At 39.4% G+C, this 20,323-nt stretch overlaps 1 protein-coding gene across 1 annotated transcript in view; it reads right to left on the reverse strand.

Moving 5' to 3' along the window:
- Positions 1-20,323, reverse strand: part of LOC118597609 (disintegrin and metalloproteinase domain-containing protein 18-like) — an 85,859-nt gene that overhangs the window by 62,167 nt on the left and 3,369 nt on the right. Inside the window, exons 3-5 of the mRNA XM_036209196.1 lie at positions 2,729-2,784; positions 551-629; positions 8-84 (exon numbers count right to left, since the gene is read on the reverse strand). Of these exons, the coding sequence (XP_036065089.1) occupies positions 8-84; positions 551-629; positions 2,729-2,784 (212 nt within the window). The remainder of the gene's footprint in view (positions 1-7; positions 85-550; positions 630-2,728; positions 2,785-20,323) is intronic.

Here is a 20,323-nt window from a genome sequence, read left to right on the forward strand (position 1 = left end):
TTATTACCTGAGGCCAGAGCAGATGTTGAGTGTCACAGTGGAATTTGGAAATTCATCAACATATCCTCGGTAATGGCAATGTGTCTGAAAAGCAGACCACACAGATGAAAAGACAAATTCTTTTTTTAACAACAACAACAACAAAAACAAAAACTGTGTTGTCAAATATTTTAGAAGGCTCATGACATGATAGCAAAAGATTTGATAATAGTAAATCATGAGTTGTGTAGAATTTTTAATGCAAGCTCTCAGGAAATAAGATCTGGGGCACTTTCTTGTGGTGGGTTTTCTCCATTTTTATCTCTCTTTCCCATGACATGTATCATCCATATAACAGGTCACAGTTCCAAGGAGTAAAACATTTGAATTACTGTCAACATGGGCCTTGGGAAGTAGGGCCATGATAGAGTTTTCCTAGGATGTGCAAAGGCCCCAGTTCAGTCTTAGCAAGTAGAAACAATGTCTAAAAGGGAGAAGTAGTCTAATTATACAGTACATCCCTTTCAACAACAAATATAAGATAACAAATACTAAGACATCTGATTCTTACCATTAAGTGTGAAGAGTCGGAATACAGAAATCCAGTTTCATTGTATGTGTGAACCAAAAAATCCTGGGATAAGAATGAGCTTCAAAGAAACCAACAGATAGAATTTAAGTCATTTTTTAAAATGAATATACACATTAATAAAACAATGTTAAGTACAATGGATTCATAAAAAGCATGATTTCATTACAATAATCTTAGTGTGGTATCATTGGTGATACTAATTTTTTTTAAAAAAAATGGTATATGGGCAGAGTCAGGAGAACTCAACACTGGGCCAGCGCTGTCAGGTGTTTCTGTGTATGACTTCACTGAACAAATACTCACTAGTATGTGTACCACATGGCAGTCCCTCTTCCGGGCCCTGGAATATAGCACTAAACAAAAGACAGCCAGAGTCATATATTGCTACGTGACAATGAACAGGGCCTGATTACTGTAGGGTGATTACACACAAGTATGTAGGATGCCATGACACAGCTCCTGAAATAGATGACTAGGCACAAAAAACAAGCCGGATGGACTTGCAGGCAGAGCTGGGATAAAATGAAAGGGTCTTGGGCCAGACATAGGTATGCATCTACAAAGAGTAGCAATGGGAACTGTGTTTGGAACAGAGTGTAGAGTGACAAGACAGTGAGACGGAGTCACAGAGGGCTGGGGTAAATGGAGAGGAGCAGACATTTTAAGAAAGCCAAAGTCAGTACTACGTTGAGAATAGTCTGCAAGGCAGATACATGGAAGCTGAGGCTATTCAGAAGACTAATACCGCCACCCAGGCCATCTCGGATGGGGTCCTGAACAATGACAATCATGGTGAAGGCTCATGTGGGCTGCAATAACCCTCTGGACCTTGGGGAAGGCAGAAGTAAGAGATGCCAAGGATATCGCTTTCTTCTTTCTTAATTTTCCTTTTCCTTTCTTTTTTTTTTTTTTAATTGGAAGAGATGACTTGCCATTTACTAAGATTGTTATGAGGAATGCAGATTTGGGAAGAGCATCACAGGTCCACTTTCAGCAAGGTAGCAACAGGAATTGTAGCAAATATTTGATTCTGAAATAATAAGGGGATGAGTGCAGCATCCATTGCCATGGAATAATGTACAGATATCAATCACAAATGGTCAACAGTCAGGGACTGTACCTCTAGCCACAAGACTGAACTGAAACACTAGCTGACTGCATCCACATTAGACATTCATATCGTACCCTCAAATCGGGAAGGTGAGGAAGACTCTGCAAAGAATGCAGAGAGAATGACAAGATTAGGAACACTGGTAAGAGTCAGACCAGGGCCAGGGGTGCATGACATTCTGGAGTCCAGTGGAGAAAGCATTTTATGGAGAGGACATTAACCAGTTATACCAAATGTCATCAATTGGTAGAGAATAAATGACAAAATGAAGACTAGAATGCGACCATGGTATTAAAAACAAAACCTGAGGGACAGTGATACTCTTATCAAAATTTCCAGTCAGTTTTAGGGGAGTACTAAGAAGGAAAGGCCAGTGTAAGGTCGGCAGACGTCATGGATGAAGATAACTTCCGTAGCCTTGTTCAGCCATAGAGCAAAAGGACAACAAGCAACCGTTGTGACACATCTTTGTTGATCCCTGAGGCTCCAAAGAGGAAATGCTGGGAAAATGTGATGACGATATAGAAAGATTGATTGCGGCTTTGAGCTGTGGGTGGGAACAGAGCTGGACCCAAATACAGGAGAACTGTTATTTAAGGGCAGAAGCATTAGCACACAGCACTGAGATTGCTGAAGCCAACAGGGAAGGTTTTTCATATGTAAAAATATTAAGGAAGGCTGTTTTAAGTCACATAAATAATAAGTGCATCACAAAATTGACCCTACTAGAATTTCCCAACACAGTCACTTGATTACTAACTGTATTTGATCTCAGAAATTCATGCAACTCACCATGCTTGGGTACAAGGGAATCCTTAATGGAATATTTCCAAATACATAATTTATTTCTCAACTTAAGAATGTACATCTGGAAATCAAATGCAAGAGCCTCATAGACCTAATATTCGGGACCTAACAAATCCTTAACTGAAAAGTTGATTGACCATTATACTGCACTACTGAATTTAAATACTGCACATAAACTTTAAAAGAGCAAAAACTGGCACAGACATTTACTTTTTGCAAAAGAAAAAAATACATCTTACTAGTTCCTGAGATGCAGAGAGTGGGGTTTCCCATCAATTGTAATGACATAAGTCACCTAAAATAGAGCAAATTGATAGATGATTTAGTAATGCAGACATATGCAATGGAAGACACTGTTGTTCACTCAAGTTAGTAAAAGTATCTCAGCACATTAAAAACGAACATATTCTTTATTGCACTAATTAGTAAGATTTTAGGGTTGGTTGAGTTTGGAAGATTGTGATTTAGTGTGTTGATTGAAATGTTTAAAAAGGAATATATTTTGAAAAACATAATTTTAGAATTACTAATATTCTATCAATTTCTTTTATCTAGAAAATATACATTTCTAATAAAAATAAATAAGGAATGGTTGAGGGTTTATATTATATACCAAACATAATGAACTAATAACAATTTATAAATACATGCATGTTTCATTATTCATATCTCAACTCTCAACATGTAAAACTACAAAGGGGTGAGGGAAAAAAAAAAAAAAAAAAAACCTAAGAGGCTACACAGAAGCCCCGAACAATACCACAGCCCAGGGGTGGGGCTCCAAATATCAGGAACTGAGCAACCACAGTGTTCCTCCTCCTCCTCCTCCATGTAACACAAAACCAAGCAAACTGGGTGGGGGGGGGGCGATTGCAGAGCTGCTGTGCACTTTACAGATGCAGACACCAACCCAGCAACTCTCTTATAAGCTAGACTGGCAGAACTTGTGAACTTTGTAGGAGACACAGGCAGTGTTGCTGATGCCGAGACATACCCAGGACATTCAAGACCACAGAGCTGCAGATCTGGGGCTCATAACCCAGATCTGGGGCAAAGCTGATACCAGCACTCCCTATGGCCCCTGCAAAGCACTACATCACATCCAACACACTGTTCTAGAATAAATTAAAAAAAATCAAGACTGCGGTGATAGATCTTGTGAAAATATTTCTTACGCTGGAAGACACTGGCAATTTTGCTGGACCTTACAACTGAGTTAATAATAATACGTCACTTAAGAGCCCCTTAAATTCCTCATCCTCTGGCTCTCACAGTCTTTCCGCCCCCTCTTCTGCAATGTTCTCCGAGCCTCAGGTGTGAGAGTGTATGTGGATGTATTATGCCCCCGTCCCATGGAAGAATGCTTCTGTATGCATGTGTGTTGTGTTAATCATTTTTTTTTTAAAACAGCAAATAGGACAAATACAGCAAATAGCTGCATTAATGCTATAAATAAACAACACAGAAAAACGTAGCCTGGGGAAGGAATGAGAGGTATTTTACAGAAATCTTTTAAGAGTTTTACATGGGATTAAGTTACTGACTCCAACTAACTCAGGTAACAAACAGTACTGTAAACATACCATCATAAAGCAACATCCTTATACTGTTTCCAGCATCAATGGTGGACATTTGTTGTATAAGATTGCTTTAGACCTATAGATTGTACACACACACACACACACACACACACACACACACACACACTGCTCTCAGTCAAAGGCAGAGATTACACCCATGCATTAATTTAGAGTGTAAAAGCTGATTTCATGGGAAATCCAAGGCAAGTAAGGATAATTGTTACACTGTTTTCTTAAAGGTGGGTTAAATAAAGGAACAGGCTGAGTACACAATAGGGTAGCAGGCTAATCCTTAAGTGACCTCAGAGTATATGATAAACTGGGCCCAGCAAAAGTTCCAGTCTCTTAGAATATAAGCAATATTTTCACACACACAAAAAAATGTATCATCATCTCACTGGCCCTAGTTAGAGACACCATGACCACGGCAACTCTTCTAAAGAAAACTTTTAATTTCTGTTGCTTGCTTACAGTTTCAGAAGTTTAGTCCATCATCATCATCATGGTGAGGAGCATGGTGGCATGCAGGCAGACGTGGTGCTGGAGCTGAGAGTGCTACATCTTGCAGGCAACAGGAAGTCAACTGATAGTCACACTGAGGGAAGCTTGAGCTAAAGAGACCCTAAAGCCCACCCCCACAGTACGTACTTCCTCCAACAAGGCCACACCTCCTAACAGTGCCACTCCCTTTGGGGGCCATTTCCTTTCAAACCACCACATTCCACTCCTTGGCCCCCAAGGACTTATAGTCCTATCATAATGCAAAAGTGCATTCAGTCCAACTTCAAGTCCCCATAGTCTAGAACAGTCTCAAACTTGTTTTAAAGTCCAGAGTCCAAAGTCTTTTCTGAGAAGCATGGCAATCTCTTAACTGTAATCCCCCAGCAAAAAAATCAAAATAAAAAAGCAGATCACATACTTCCAACATACAATGACACAAGATATACATTATCATTCCAAAACAACAGGAAAGGAGCATAGTGAGGAAATACTGGACCAAAGCAAGACCAAAAGCCAGTTGGGCAAACTCAAAACTTTTCAATGAAACCCTTTTCAGCTCTCCAGCTCTGTTCAGCTTTGTTGACTGCAACATACTTTTTTTCTTTTGGGCTGGTTCCACACCCAGTTAGCAGCTCCCCTCGGCAGGTATCCTATGACTCTGCCATCTCCTACATCTTGGGTTCTCCAAGGCAATCCGGGCTTCAACTTTACAACTTCACACAATGGCCTCTCCACTAAGCCTCCATTCAGGGACACCCCTGACTCATGCCTAATCACAGCAGCATTCCTTAGGTGCAGAGTTAATTTCCATAACCTGTTTATACTATCCTTAACTCTACCAAGTTCTGCCACTTGCCAGAACTGGAACGTGGCCCTCTCAGTCAATTACATCGTCACCAACTTTCTGTTTTCCATGATTTCCTTCACTGCCTAAGCTTGGATGTTCTAGTACTTGCTCTGTAGACCAGGCTGGCCTCACACTCAGTTTGAGTTTGAGCAAAAGAGACCTCAAAGCCCACCCCCAGAGTGACACACTTCCTCCAACAGGGCCACACTTCTTAATAGTGCCACTTCCTTTGGGGGCAATTTTCTTTCAAACCACCACACTACCCTTGCTATTTACCTATAAAAACAAACATTTTATACCAGCCCAATAACACTGCTTGTTGCTTTATTTACAATAACCAAAAACTTGGAAGCAACCAGAGTGCACTTCAGAAACTTAACTAATTAGCAAACTGTGGTCCATCTAAACAATGCAACATTACTTAGCAATAGAAAAAATGGAGCAATTATGCCACTGGAGGGCAGGATAGAATCTTGAATACGTATTCTTAAGTGAAAGAAAGCACCTATACATAGTCTATATATGGCACCAATATGATTGTAACACATTCAAGAAAAGTCAAAACTACAAAAACTAGAATGGGATGTGGCCATCGGGGTTGTGTGTGTGTGTGTGTGTGTGTGTGTGTGTGTGTGTATGGAGCACAAGAGAATTTAGTGTACATATGTGTCATTATATATCTGTCCAAGCTGGCAGAATGTGTGGCACCAATGGGTTGACACCTGCACTGAAGACAGGATGTTCTCTGGCCAGAAGAGACTTGAAGGGTATACTCTGATGGGAAGACAGCATGGAAATGGTTAAAAATCAGAGCTCAACAAGCCTCAAGAAAATAGGAAGTGAAAGGTGAAGAGAAGTCCATAAAATTTGAAATGACAAAAGCAATAAAATGATTTCGTTTTTTCCTGCATCTTCTGATTATGTATTCCCCATCAAATCTAACTAATCAAATTAATGAACACACTGATTACTAGCATCAGAATGAAATCAGTGATGCTGATACACATGCCACAGATATCAAAGGGCAAACAGACAGCAGTACCTATGATTTGCATGAATAACTACAGTTGAAATTAAATTAATTAATGCTACATCAATGGCGCAACTCGATCAATATAGAATAGACAGTTTCAAGAACTTTAACCCTATTATGGAAATTGAATGGTGATTAAAGACAAACACTGAATAGTTTTACTAGAAAACTGTATCAAAATTGTAAGAAGTAACACAAAATGTTTACAAAAGATGAGTGAACACTCTCCCATTCATCTTATGAGAATACTGTTATCCTAATACCCAGGCCAAAGCCTGGACTAAATAAAAGCTGCATGTGCCAATGTCCTACGCGCGCGAGCGTGCGCGCGCACACACACACACACACACACACACACACCACATACACACTTCTATAGTGATATTTTATTTGTATTGAAATGTGATTTTATTTGTATGTCAATAAAGTTGCCTTGAGGTCAGAGCAAGCCAGAGCAGAAGCCGAGCAGTAGTGGGGCACGCCCTTAATCCCAGCACTTGGGAGGCAGAGCTAGGCGGATCTCTGTGTGTTCAAGGACACAGCCAGCATAGCAGACACACGCCTTTAATTTCAATACCAACCATAGAAGACCTGGAGGTCTGTACAAACAGGCAGTGACGAGGAGGTCATGTGGCTGGGTTACAACCAATGAGGGAGGAGAACAGAAAGTCTTTAAATAGACAGGACGCACAGAAGTAGGTCTCTTGCGGAGAGGAGGAACCGCAGAAGCAGTGAAGGGTAAGGTTTTCTGCTTTGGCTCTGACCTCGTGGTTTTTAACTCTGCAACTGGCTCTGTGTTTCTTATTTAACAAGCAGGATACATCTACAATTGGCGCCCAACGTGGCAAGAATTCACTAAAAAACCGCTTGCCTTGGCAGTGGGTCCGGCTTCCCGCCTGGGCGGGCCTGCCTCCCTAGCTCCGGCTTAGCCCTGGTCTAACCCAGGCCTAGCTCAGCTTAGGACTCAGGCGCTGCGGCTGGAGTTACTTGCTTAAAAAGCCAGTGCTACAAACAACTCAGGCCTGCGGGAGCTACCGCTAAATTGCAGGAGCTACACGCAACTGCAGATAGGCTGCTTTTGGCTGAAACGCCAGCGCACGTGGTCGGTCGGAGCTTAAGGAAGCCAGAGCCCAGGCTCGACTCCGCTCAGACCAGAACATTGAAGCGGCTGGATTCAAGATTTTAGCCAGAACTTGGCTACGCTTTCTTGCTTTCTCTCTCTCTCTCTGGATTCCCACCTCGGACGCTAGGTAGCTGTTTGGAAATTCCCTCAGATTTCTACTGTTCTGCGCAGAATTGGTAAGTCATTTATATCAGATATTTTAAAGGAAACTATTTAAAAGAGATTTTTTTTCCACATTAAAAAAAAAATGGGTTTTATGTGTACATTGGAAGAAAATTGGGCTTTGTTTGAAATTTTAGGCAGTATGGTAATGGAACAACTATATGAGAAGATTAATGTTGATCGAATTATGTACATTATTATTCTTCTTATCCTTATTTTACAATTTAAAAAGACAGTCAATTTAAGTGCCAGGATAAAAATTTTAGAAAAACTTGTTAAACCTGTTAAAATGAATTATAGAGAAATTCAGATTCAGACAGAAGAAATTAACAGTGAAGTTGTTTCAGGATTGGATTATAAGGTTACAGAAAGAAAGCCTGTTTTCACACAATCACCCTTAATTTATCCGGTAGCCATACAACAGCAGCCTGGTCAAATGACTACACAAAATATTTGGACTCCAGTTGAAATGTTAGACTTACGAAGGTTTAAGGAGGCAATAGTATCTTATGGCATGCATTCTCCATATGTAAAACAAATGTTAAACTCCTGGTCGACTTATAATAGAATTATACCACAGGACTGGCGGGAGCTGGCACAGGCGGTTCTAGAACCCGGACAGCAGCTCCAGTGGCAAATGTGGTTCAAACAGGAAGCTAAAACCATAGCAAAACAATGTAGTGATAGAGGTATACAAATCTTCCAGGATCAGCTTGTTGGAGAAGGCCAATATGCTGCAGTACAAACACAATGTTTATATGATATGCAAACTCTAATTCTATGTCGTATGGCAGCCATGAATGCATGGGACAGAGTTGAGGAACCAGGGAAGAAAACAGAGTCATTTACAAAGGTTATACAGGGCCCAAAAGAATCTTTCACAGATTTCTTACAAAGATTGACTTCAGCAGTAAAGAGAATGGTCCCAAATTCAGAAGCTAGCCAGATAATAATTGAATCTTTGGCTTTTGAGAATGCAAATGAAGCATGCAAGAGAATAATCAGGCCGTTAAAGGCGAGATCTGCACCCCTGGAAGATTGGATTAGAGACACGGTTAATGTTGAGGCTCATGATCATGATAATATGTGGGTAGGAGAAGCAATTTCAAGAGGTTTGAGGAATGTTAGATGTTTTGGATGTGGAAAGCAAGGGCATTTGAAAAGGGACTGTAAACAGGGCACTTCTAGAAACAATGTTTCTTCAAGGAACAATGGCAACAGAATACCCCTTCCTTCAGGAGTATGTAGAAGGTGTGGTAAGGGAAGACATTGGACCAATGAATGTAGATCAACAAGGGACAGACAAGGTAATACTTTGCCTCAGTCTTTGGGAAACTCCCAGAGGGGCCTCAGGCAGGCCCCTACAGTGAATCCAGTTCAGACTTTTCCTGCAATCGTAGAGGAGGCCCCTACTCAGAGCAGTTAAATGACCAAATGCCTATTGGAATAAACCAGGCTACTCAGAGTAATGGAACAACTGAGACAGAGAGAACAGAAAATTCAGGAGAGACCATAAAGAAAATTTTTTGGCAAACTTCTATAAATGAACAAAGACCACAATTAACAATAAAAATAAATGGTGTTTTGTTGTCTGGTCTGGTAGACACAGGTGCTGATGTTACCATAATTGCACCAGAATTTTGGCATCCATCTTGGCCTCTTCAGGAGGTAAATGTTCAACTGTTAGGAATTGGAACATTATCTCAAGTTAAACAGAGTGCAAGATGGCTCGAATGTATAGGCCCAGAAGGACAGAGAGGCAGATTAAAACCATATGTGGCTAACATAGCCATGAACCTGTGGGGTCGAGACCTGTTACAACAATGGAATACTCAGATTAACATCCCTCCAACCTCAGAAACAAATCATAAACTAGCACATGTTTCTGAGAGAAATATTAGAAGGTATTATTCTAATGAGTGGTCACCAGCCATCCATATTATACAAGAACAGGGCACACAAACTGATGATCTTCCAAAGACACCAACAGCTCTACCTTTAAAATGGTGAACAGACAAGCCTGTATGGGTTCAACAATGGCCTTTAACAACAGAGAAACTCCAGGCTTTAGAAGAGCTGGTAGAAGAACAGTTAAATGCTCAGCATATTGAAGAATCTACTAGCCCATGGAATTCTCCTGTATTTGTTATTAAAAAGAAATCTGGTAAATGGAGAATGGTAACAGACCTTAGAGCGATTAACAAAGTAATTCAGCCAATGGGCTCTCTACAATCTGGAATTCCTTTGCCTACTCTGTTACCTAAAGGATGGCCTCTCATAGTTATTGATTTAAAAGACTGTTTCTTTTCAATACCCCTACAAGAAAAAGACAGAGAAAGATTTGCTTTCACAGTGCCTACTTACAATAATTCTCAACCGGTTAGAAGATTTCAATGGAGAGTCCTCCCACAGGGAATGTTGAATAGTCCAACCCTGTGCCAATATTTTGTACAACAGCCCTTAGAAGTGATACGTAAAAAATTTCCTAAATCTATAATTTATCATTATATGGATGATATTTTACTAGCTGACTCAAGTGCAGATACTTTAGAAAGAATGTTTGAAGAAGTAAAGAAAATATTGCCTGGCTGGGGATTACAAATTGCTCCTGAAAAGATACAAAGAGGAGATTCTATTAATTATTTAGGATATAAAATAGAGCTACAAAAAATTAGACCTCAAAAGGTACAAATTAGGAGAGATCGCCTACAGACTCTTAATGACTTTCAAAGATTATTTGGGGACATTTCTCATCTACGAACTATTGTTGGGGTAAAAAATGATGAACTGAATAATTTGTTCAAAACCTTAGAAGGTGACAAGGACTTAAATAGTCCAAGAGAATTATCACCTGAAGCTGAGAAAGAATTGGCCTTGGTAGAAAAAAAAGTACATGAAGGACATGTAGATCGTATTGATCCAAAGCTGGATTGCATTTTGGTTATTTTACCTTCTAGGCATTCTCCTACAGGAATATTAATGCAGAGAGAAGATATTATATTAGAATGGATATTTTTACCAAATAAACCAAATAAAAAATTAAAAACTTATGTGGAAAAAATCTCTGACTTAATTTTGAAAGGAAAATTGAGACTTCGTCAATTAGCAGGAATAGACCCAGCAGAAATTGTTGTACCTTTAACTAAAGAGGACATTGAAAAATTATGGGCAGAAAGTGAACCTTGGCAAAGAGCTTGCAGTAATTTTTTGGGAGAAATTAACAGCAAATATCCTAAAAGCAATAGAATTGATCTTATAAAGAGAGCTGATTGGATCTTGCCTCGAATTGTACGTGAAAAACCCATATCTGGAGTTCGGACATTTTATACAGATGCCAACAAGCAAGGAAAGGCAGGTTACAAATCAGAAAATTTAAGTAAAGTGGTTCAAAGTCCTTATAATTCAGTTCAAAAATCAGAATTGTATGCTATTCTGTTGGTATTAATGGATTTTTCAGAACCTCTCAATATAGTTACTGACTCTCAGTATGCTGAAAGAGTGGTATTACATATTGAGACTGCAGAATTTATCCCTGATGCTTCAGAATTAACTTCACTATTTATTCAATTACAAGATACAATCAGGGAAAGGAGTCATCCTTTATATATAACTCACATCCGATCCCATACTGGTCTGCCAGGCCCTCTAGCACAAGGTAATGATGAGATTGATAAATTATTGATAGGAAATGTGCTGGAGGCCTCAGAATTTCATAAGAAACATCATGTCAATAGTAAAGGTTTAAAAAAGGATTTTTCCATAACCTGGCAACAAGCCAAGGAAATTGTAAAGAAATGTCCTACTTGTTCCTTCTACAATCAGACACCATTACCAGCAGGATGTAACCCAAAGGGTACTCAGAGGAATGAAATCTGGCAGATGGATGTGTTTCACTTTGCAGAATTTGGAAAATTGAAATATGTACACCATACTATTGATACTTATTCAGGATTTCAATGGGCAACTGCTTTGAGTTCTGAAAAAGCTGATTCTGTAATCACTCATTTGCTAGAAGTTATGGCCATCATGGGTATACCTGCACAAATTAAAACTGACAATGCTCCAGCATATGTCTCTATTAAAATGAAACAGTTTTTTGCTTATTATAATATAAAGCATATTACAGGTATACCACATAATCCTACAGGCCAAGCAGTTATAGAAAGATCCAACAGAACTCTAAAGGACATGATAAATAAACAAAAAGGGGTAACAAAAACCCCCAGAAATAGACTGCACAATGCTCTATTAACTTTGAATTTTCTCAATGCTAATGAGAAAGGAACAACAGCTGCAGAGAGACATTGGTTAATAGAAAAAACAACAGAATTAAATCAGCCTATATACTTCAAGGATGTGCTGACCTCAGAATGGAAACCAGGGCATGTGTTACGTTGGGGACGAGGTTTTGCTTTTGTTTCTGCAGGAGAAGATAAGCTGTGGGTACCATCAAAACTGATAAAGGTTCGATTTGAACAAGAGAGACCTCTTAATTAGAAGAGGTGATAGTTCATCAACCAACATGACCATCCAGTTTAAACTCACTTATACCATTAATACATGCCTTTTCATTTAATCAGATGTAACTTGCCAAAAGGGGACCTCCCCAAAATTAGTCTTGGGGAAGGGTTTTTGTTTTTGTCTTTTAGGAGAATGAAGGCTAAGGAATCTGAAGAACACTGGACAAATGAGACAACTGAAGAAAAAGGACAAATCATCTGTCCCAGGAAAAAGAGTAAAATGGCCTATTGGTATATCATCTACAAAATTTCATAAATCTTTCTAAATGTTTGTTTCTGCTCTTCTCTAAGAAATTAATACTCTTAGTCTTCTTGTAGTCCCAGTTCAATTAAAGCTTCAAGCTGATTTTGGAGTTGGAGAATGGCTCTCTCCTCCTTTAAACTCAAGCATGTTGTTAAAAAGAAAATGAAAACTCCCTGTATCATACCAGAAGAAAGAGCCATCTTCTGACATGGGACAGGAGAAAAACCAAATTAATTAAGGGACTATTCTATTACTAATCTCAATTCTTTGACTCTATTCTGATTCTTTAAACTTTTCTTAAAGTATGAATTTTATATCAGAATTCACAAGATATATATATATTTTAAACTTTGTTGAGATAATAATGGTCATATGAGTACTAATTAATTTAGAGAAAAGGCTTCGATTAGCTGCCTATACATGTCTTTGTGTTCGAGTCTCTTTTCAGTTTTCTGCAGGAAATCACGGCCAGGCCTAACATCAAATGAAATCTCCAGGAAGAAGATGGGGCCCCACAACGACAATTCCACGTGGAAAATAATATCACTAAGCTGACAAACATCATCTACAGATCAGCTTTGGACTACAAAGTGCTTAGAGCAATTCTGAGATGGCTAGCTGAGATGATCCAGTTTCAAAGACTGCTTGAACAAGGACTTGAGATAAACCCTGAACTTTGGCATTATGGATAACAAAGAATATAGTTATCTTTCCTAGAATTTGTCAATTAACCCAAAATTTTTCTTTTCAGAATAAAGATAACTTCGCCCATACCCAGCAGGAAGCAATTTTAAGAATTCGACGCCCACATTCCCAAAGGGGTGGTGTGGGGTGGGTGGTTTTTTGGTCTTTTTATGGGTATTGGGTCTGGGATAGTTTTCATTGTTTAGGAGGGTTGGTTACAAGTTGTTGTTAAGGGTTAGGTAAAGGGCTAGGCAAAAGGTGCTTGTTAAAAAAAAAAAAAAAAAGACAATTACTAGTTTTAAATATTTTACATTCAATTGGATTGTTTTATATTGTATACAAATTATTATTATTGAGATTGAGATTGTTAGAATATACCATATACGTATTTCTAATCTTGTTCAAGATATTGTATTTATACCATTCATTTAACAATGTAATTGTAATTTGCTAATCCTTGAATGTTAGTATTACCAACTATTAGGATATATAGAAATGAAAATTAGTGGTTAGACATTACAATTGAACTTGTAGTCATATTAGGTGTGTTGTCAAGATCAAACAGATATATTTTAGATAGACAGGTCATCTTCAAACCCTTCAGAGATCTACAGAATATGGCATTTAAAATGTTTTAATAACTTAAGAATTTTTCTTTTTTGCTATGACTATGAGACATGACGGCTCCTGGCAGTACCAATCTACTTCAGAGAAAATATGGGCATTGAAGAAACTGCATATGGAACTAACTTTCATTGTTGCAAAAGTCAGCCACTGGACAACAAAGTATCCTTGAATCAACTGCTGACAAACAGGACAGACAGGACATGAAACCAAGGACTACCAATTCTTGCCAAAACAAGTGTGGTTGTGGCTTTAACAAAAGGCATCTTCTGAAGCCAGGACAATATGGCACCATCCCTGAAGTGAATGACCTTTGCAATCTGTAAAAGGTACCATGTCCTTTTCTTTGAAGGCAGCTGAACAGGGAGTGGGCCAATGGCTTCTGATGTGCAATGGAACAGCAGATGAAACAGTTATTCTTGAGGAATAACTAAGCTCACCTCTCTCAATAGTAGAATGGCGTTTAATAGAGAGATGTGGAGAAGAACAGGATGCCAAGATGAAGCCACATATACACAGCCAAGAAAAATGGACAGCTGAATTGAAAAGACATCAATAATTTCCAGAATTTAAAATCCTGAATCATGACATGACACTAATGGAATTCAGGTGTTTCTGGTACATGGACTGCTCTCACCAAATGTGAGGTCAAACTGTTGACCTTGTATACATCTTAGTTCACAAAAGAGTCTGTCAGAAACGCTAAGCCTGTAGGCTGAAGATGATGCCCCAACACTGTGGAGAAACCTCAGGTGACTGTCCAGGTAGCTGGCTGTTTCTGTCAACTCACATTTTTTTTTTGAAGCTGCTTGCATGTACTTCTTGTTTTTATTTTTTATTAGGTAGTATTATTTCCTTCTTGGGTCTCTGAGGGAGTTGAAGATCAGTTAGTTATAGTTATAATTATCTTTGTTAAGGATTTCAGAAAAACTCACTAAGAGCTGTAAGTGTATAAATTTGAAAGACGTTATAAGACAGTTCCGTTAGCTATATAAGTTAGGATAAAAAGTGAATCAGGTACATTCTGGACTTACCAAAATAGGATAGATAATGGAATTATTTTCTCTGAATTTGTCAATTACAAATGGACTAGACATTGTTTAGGTATTTATTGTTTGTATATATGGTATATATAGTTATTGTACTTTTGTATATAGTTTTTCTTATATTAGTTATAACTTTTTCCTTTTTTTCTTTTTATTAAAATAGAAAAGGGGAAATATAGTGATATTTTATTTGTATTGAAATGTGATTTTATTTGTATGTCAATAAAGTTGCCTTGAGGTCAGAGCAAGCCAGAGCAGAAGCCGAGCAGTAGTGGGGCACGCCCTTAATCCCAGCACTTGGGAGGCAGAGCTAGGCGGATCTCTGTGTGTTCAAGGACACAGCCAGCATAGCAGACACACGCCTTTAATTTCAATACCAACCATAGAAGACCTGGAGGTCTGTACAAACAGGCAGTGACGAGGAGGTCATGTGGCTGGGTTACAACCAATGAGGGAGGAGAACAGAAAGTCTTTAAATAGACAGGACGCACAGAAGTAGGTCTCTTGCGGAGAGGAGGAACCGCAGAAGCAGTGAAGGGTAAGGTTTTCTGCTTTGGCTCTGACCTCGTGGTTTTTAACTCTGCAACTGGCTCTGTGTTTCTTATTTAACAAGCAGGATACATCTACACACTTCCTTAACTAAACATTCGCCAACAGAACTCACACTTTATAAACATGATCACACACCATGACAAAGTGGAGTTCACTTCGGGGGTGCACAGGTGGTTCATCATTTGAAAACACAATGAACATCATCAGTTTATATGAACAGGTACCAAAGAAAGATTGGTATAGAAAATACATTTAGTAAAATTCAACACAATTCATGATAAACTCTCCCAGGAACATATGGATCCAGTAGATCTTCCTTAACTTTAAAGGAGCATTTTCTGGAAGGAGAGAAAATAACCCCACAGCCGATTTTATACATGATCTTGAAAGATCGTCCTTTTCTTCTGAGTACTGGACCATGCCAAGAAATTCTCAGTCCCACCTTTATTCAAACTAGTTCTAGAAGGGATTACTCAGATCAGTAACAATTCAAGAAAGTGAAATCAAAAGCCAAAATATTTCCAATCTCTAGATTAAAAAATAGGAAATAAAACTGTCACCAGGTGTAGTGGCATAGACCTAGGCAGGAGGCTGTGGAGTTCAATCATCTCTTAAAGCAGGCCACAGAGGACTTTCCATGAATGTTCACTGTGGTAATAAAGAAAATCAAAGGCAGTCTAAAGGAGCGGAAATTTGAAGAAAGATGATTGTCTATATGATGCTCCTAGCACTCATGCATACCACTAAAAAGGAACATGACAATGAATACATAGCCACATTTTGATCGTCTCAGAAGTGTTGGGATGTAGGAAGGAAGATGTGAACTCTTGGTGTAGCCCAGGATGAGCTGAGGGGAGCACACTTTGCTTCTGTTACCTCATGCCCCAGTTGGAACCAACCTGGAACCAATAGGAACTTCTTTCAATTAGAAAAGGATAAAGAAGATCCCAGAGGGCCCCAATGCTGTGGCAAATACCACCATCATTTTGAATGGAGCATCCTCCAGTGCTGTGACGGGCCCCAGAGTCACCTGCACAGCTGTCTCATTATAGCCCTGGTGCCCTGACATGCAGCATCTTTGTGAGTCCAAAACGACTCTGTAAGTGTGGCCTGCTCTCAGAGCCTGCAGGATAGCCACACACCCTTGTGGCAGGCCCACTAGCATGGTTGTCCCTGTCTTTGAGAAAGAAAACTATGCCAGCAGAACATCTGGATCTACAAATGCCTCAACTGTCACAACATCTGTCCCACAAGGAAACCAGGAAGGAGACTCCCACCTCTTGAGATCTGTACCTACTGACCAGAGCCTGAGTGGCTGGTGCAATCCTCTTTCCTGGGGAGTGGAACCACTGGTCAACTGCTTGCCAAGCCCTTGCCACAAGTGTGCTGTGGTATTCTCAGTTTTTGCTGTCGTTATATCCCACTTCACTGAGCCTAAGTTGCTGTTGTGTTAGGGTTTGGTTCAAATTTCCTGGTGCCCTAGTTTTCACTGTGCTCTGTTGCTTCCCAGTCCCCAAAGTAACAAACCCATATCTAGACCAAGAAGAAGGAAGATATTCAAACAAAATGGCAGCTGGGGTATGACTGACTGAGAGATGCTGACTGCCTGCCACGCAGGAGTCTTGGACTGGCTCTCTAGCACTTTGAAAGGAACAACAAAGATGGCCTCAATCCAGTTAGATCAGATGCAGTGGATGACAGACAGATCATTACAGATCACAGGGAATGATATATCATAAATTTAATATCTTATAAGAAATTTCCAAATTCCTAGACATGCACATCTTACCAAGATTAAATCTTGATGCAATTAAGAACCCTGAATAGAATGATAACAACAAATAGATTCAGTAATAAAAAATACTGAGACCAATGGGACGGCTCTGCAGATAAAGCATTTCCTGTGCAGACCTCATCCAAACTCAGTCTTTGGAACCCACGTAAAGACAGAAGAACAGAACCAACTCTCCAAGTGGATCTCTGATGTGTGGTGTGGCATACATGCCTTCATACCACATACAAACACAGACACAGACACAGACACACACACAGACACACACACACACACACACACACACACACACGCACGCACGCACGCACGCACACACACACTATAAAAATATAATAAAAATAAATTTAAAACTTTTAGTGTCTGTATTAGGGAGTAAGACTTAGCAGGTTAGGGTATTGGCAACCAGAGTTCAATTCCCTAGCCCTAAATATTGGGAAGAGGGAACCAACTCCTGTAAATTGTACACATATGGGATGCACGTGTACACACACACACACACACATAAATAAAATATTTTAAAAATATATCATTAGTCAGATTTTCCCCTCATTATGACAAATATCTAAGAAAATTTAAAGGGAAGAATTATTTTTTTCCTCATGATGCCTATGGTGAACATTTCACTTCCAAATCATAATATTCTTCCCTTTAAGAAAGTATCAGACCAGATGCCTCACTGTTTCATCCTACCACACATCTGCAAAGTTCATGCAAATTCTTCTTAAATGATACCAAAAACTGAAGAGGGGAGACTGTTTCCAAAGGTATTACCAACTGAGAATAACCACAACAGTCAAAGCAGACAACAGTGAGAAACAGGTGGAGAGGAAGGCACTACCAGCCAAAACTCTGAATGTGCAATAATCCTGAAATGTGCTGGCAAGGCATATCCAGCCACACATTTAAAAAGACTGTCCATTAGAATCAAATGTGATTTATCACAGTGATACAGGAATAGGTCAACATACCTAAGTCAATAACTGGGAAAAAGCACAAATGACAGATGAAAATACTTCATCACACCCGTCAGTACAGAAAAGGCATGGCCAAAATTCCATATCCTGCACCATAAACCAGAACAAACAAGATACAGAAAGAGCGCACATCAGCATACTCATGACACATATAGGGCTATATATAATAATCCAACTGAGAAAATTGGGAATTGATCTACCTCAAGGCCCAGCCAAACCATTCTTGGGCATATACCCAAGGAATGCTCAATCATACCACAAAGATACCTGCTCAACTATGTTCACAGCAGCATTATTTGTAAAACCCAGAACCTAGAAACAACCTAGATGCCCATCAACTGAAGAATGGATTAAGAAAATATGGTACACATACACAGTGGAGTACTACTCAGCAGAGAAAAACAATGACATCATGAAATTTTCAGGCAAATGGATGGAACTAGAAAATATCATCCTGAGTGAGGTAACCCAGACTCAGAAGGACAAACATGGTATGTACTCACTCATAAGTGGATACTAGATATAAAGCAAAGAACAATCAGACTGCAACCCACAGATCCAGGGAGGCTACCTAGCAGGGGGGACCCTAGGATGACTGTGGCTTATAATAAGTTTTGGTTTTGCCTAATCACTAGGCAAGCTTTAGTGAAACATTTCACTATTAGGCTAAAAATATGTACCATATCAAGCTGAAGAAAGAATATGCTGGCTGTACTTTAAGGAGGGGAGGCTAAAATCTTTTTAGATTATGGATTAGCCTATAGAAAAATGTCTGCTGTAAATGATCCAACTGAGGGCATTGTATTAACTGTGGAAATTTTGAAAGCTTTCTCTGTAAGGACTGGATCAAGATGAAGATGGCCACTTTTGTTATTACTTTTATTAAGTATTTAAGTTCTAGCCAAAGAAATCAAACAAGAAAAAAATTCAAATAATCCAAATTGAAAAAGAAAAAAAGCAAATTACTACTAACTGTAGATGACATGATTGAATATACAGATAGCAGTAAAAGATTCAATTAAAAAAATCTGGTAAGAGAAATACATGAATTTAAAATTTTTTCAGAATATAGAAATCAACATAGAAAATTCTAAAGCATTATTGTACACAGGGTGATTATCTTAATTGGCAATCCAAGAAGCAGTCCTCTTTATGGTCTCTACAAAAAATAAAATGCCCCAGAAAGAGTTAACCAATGGGATGGAAGAGTGATGGTATATAACTTTGATGAAATATTTGAAGAGGGCACATACACAGCAAGGCATCCCATGTTCATGGATTTGAAGAAGCAGTATTGTGCTAAACGGACACAGTATTCAAATGATTCCTGATGATTTGTTGCTACATCTACAGAGCAAGCATCTCTCAACCCTCATCAGTTGATGACAGTGGACCCAGAGACCCTCACCTGGTCCATATGCAGACAAGAGGAGATGATGGAGTGCTCAGCCCTGAATGGAGCACACATGTCACATCCCTCTGCCAAGGTGCAGGGAGCTTCCTGACAGAGGGACGGGAGATGACACAAGAGCCACAGGGGTGGATCCCATCGAGGAAATGGTGTGTTTCAGGCACAACAGGGCAGTTGCACACATGAACTCACAGCTCTTGTAACAACACGCGCAAGACCTGTGCTCCAGTCCAAAAAACAAAACACCTCACACTAGATGACAACTGGTAACGACTGGGACAGGAAGAGCCATTTTGTTTCAATCATGTGACCCCTGGGCAACATAGACTGGATTCAATAGGAAAAGGGAGACAGGCAAAGTAACACAACTTCACAGAATTAAACAAATGCAGCATAAGAGAATGCAACACATCTTTGCATCATTAAACAAATGTGACACATCTTAAAGTAATATTCTACAACAGATGGGAAAGCAGAGAGAATGGCTATGGGAAGAGCTGGGGGTGGATATGTAAGAAATTCTCAAACAATTAATACAAATATTATTAAATAATGTGAAAAGTGTATAACAGCGGGAAATACTAACTCTCTGGATGGACTGAGATAGCTTTGACAACCAAGAGGAACCTGAGTTTGAAATTGAAATTCAAGATACTAAGCCCCCCCCAACCCCCCACCCCCCACAGGGCTGAAGAGATGGCTCAGTGGTTAAGAACACTGGCTGCCCTTCCAGCAGCTCTG

The sequence above is a fragment of the Onychomys torridus genome, chromosome 17 (assembly GCF_903995425.1).
Source record: "Onychomys torridus chromosome 17, mOncTor1.1, whole genome shotgun sequence".
Taxonomy (NCBI): domain Eukaryota; kingdom Metazoa; phylum Chordata; class Mammalia; order Rodentia; family Cricetidae; genus Onychomys; species Onychomys torridus.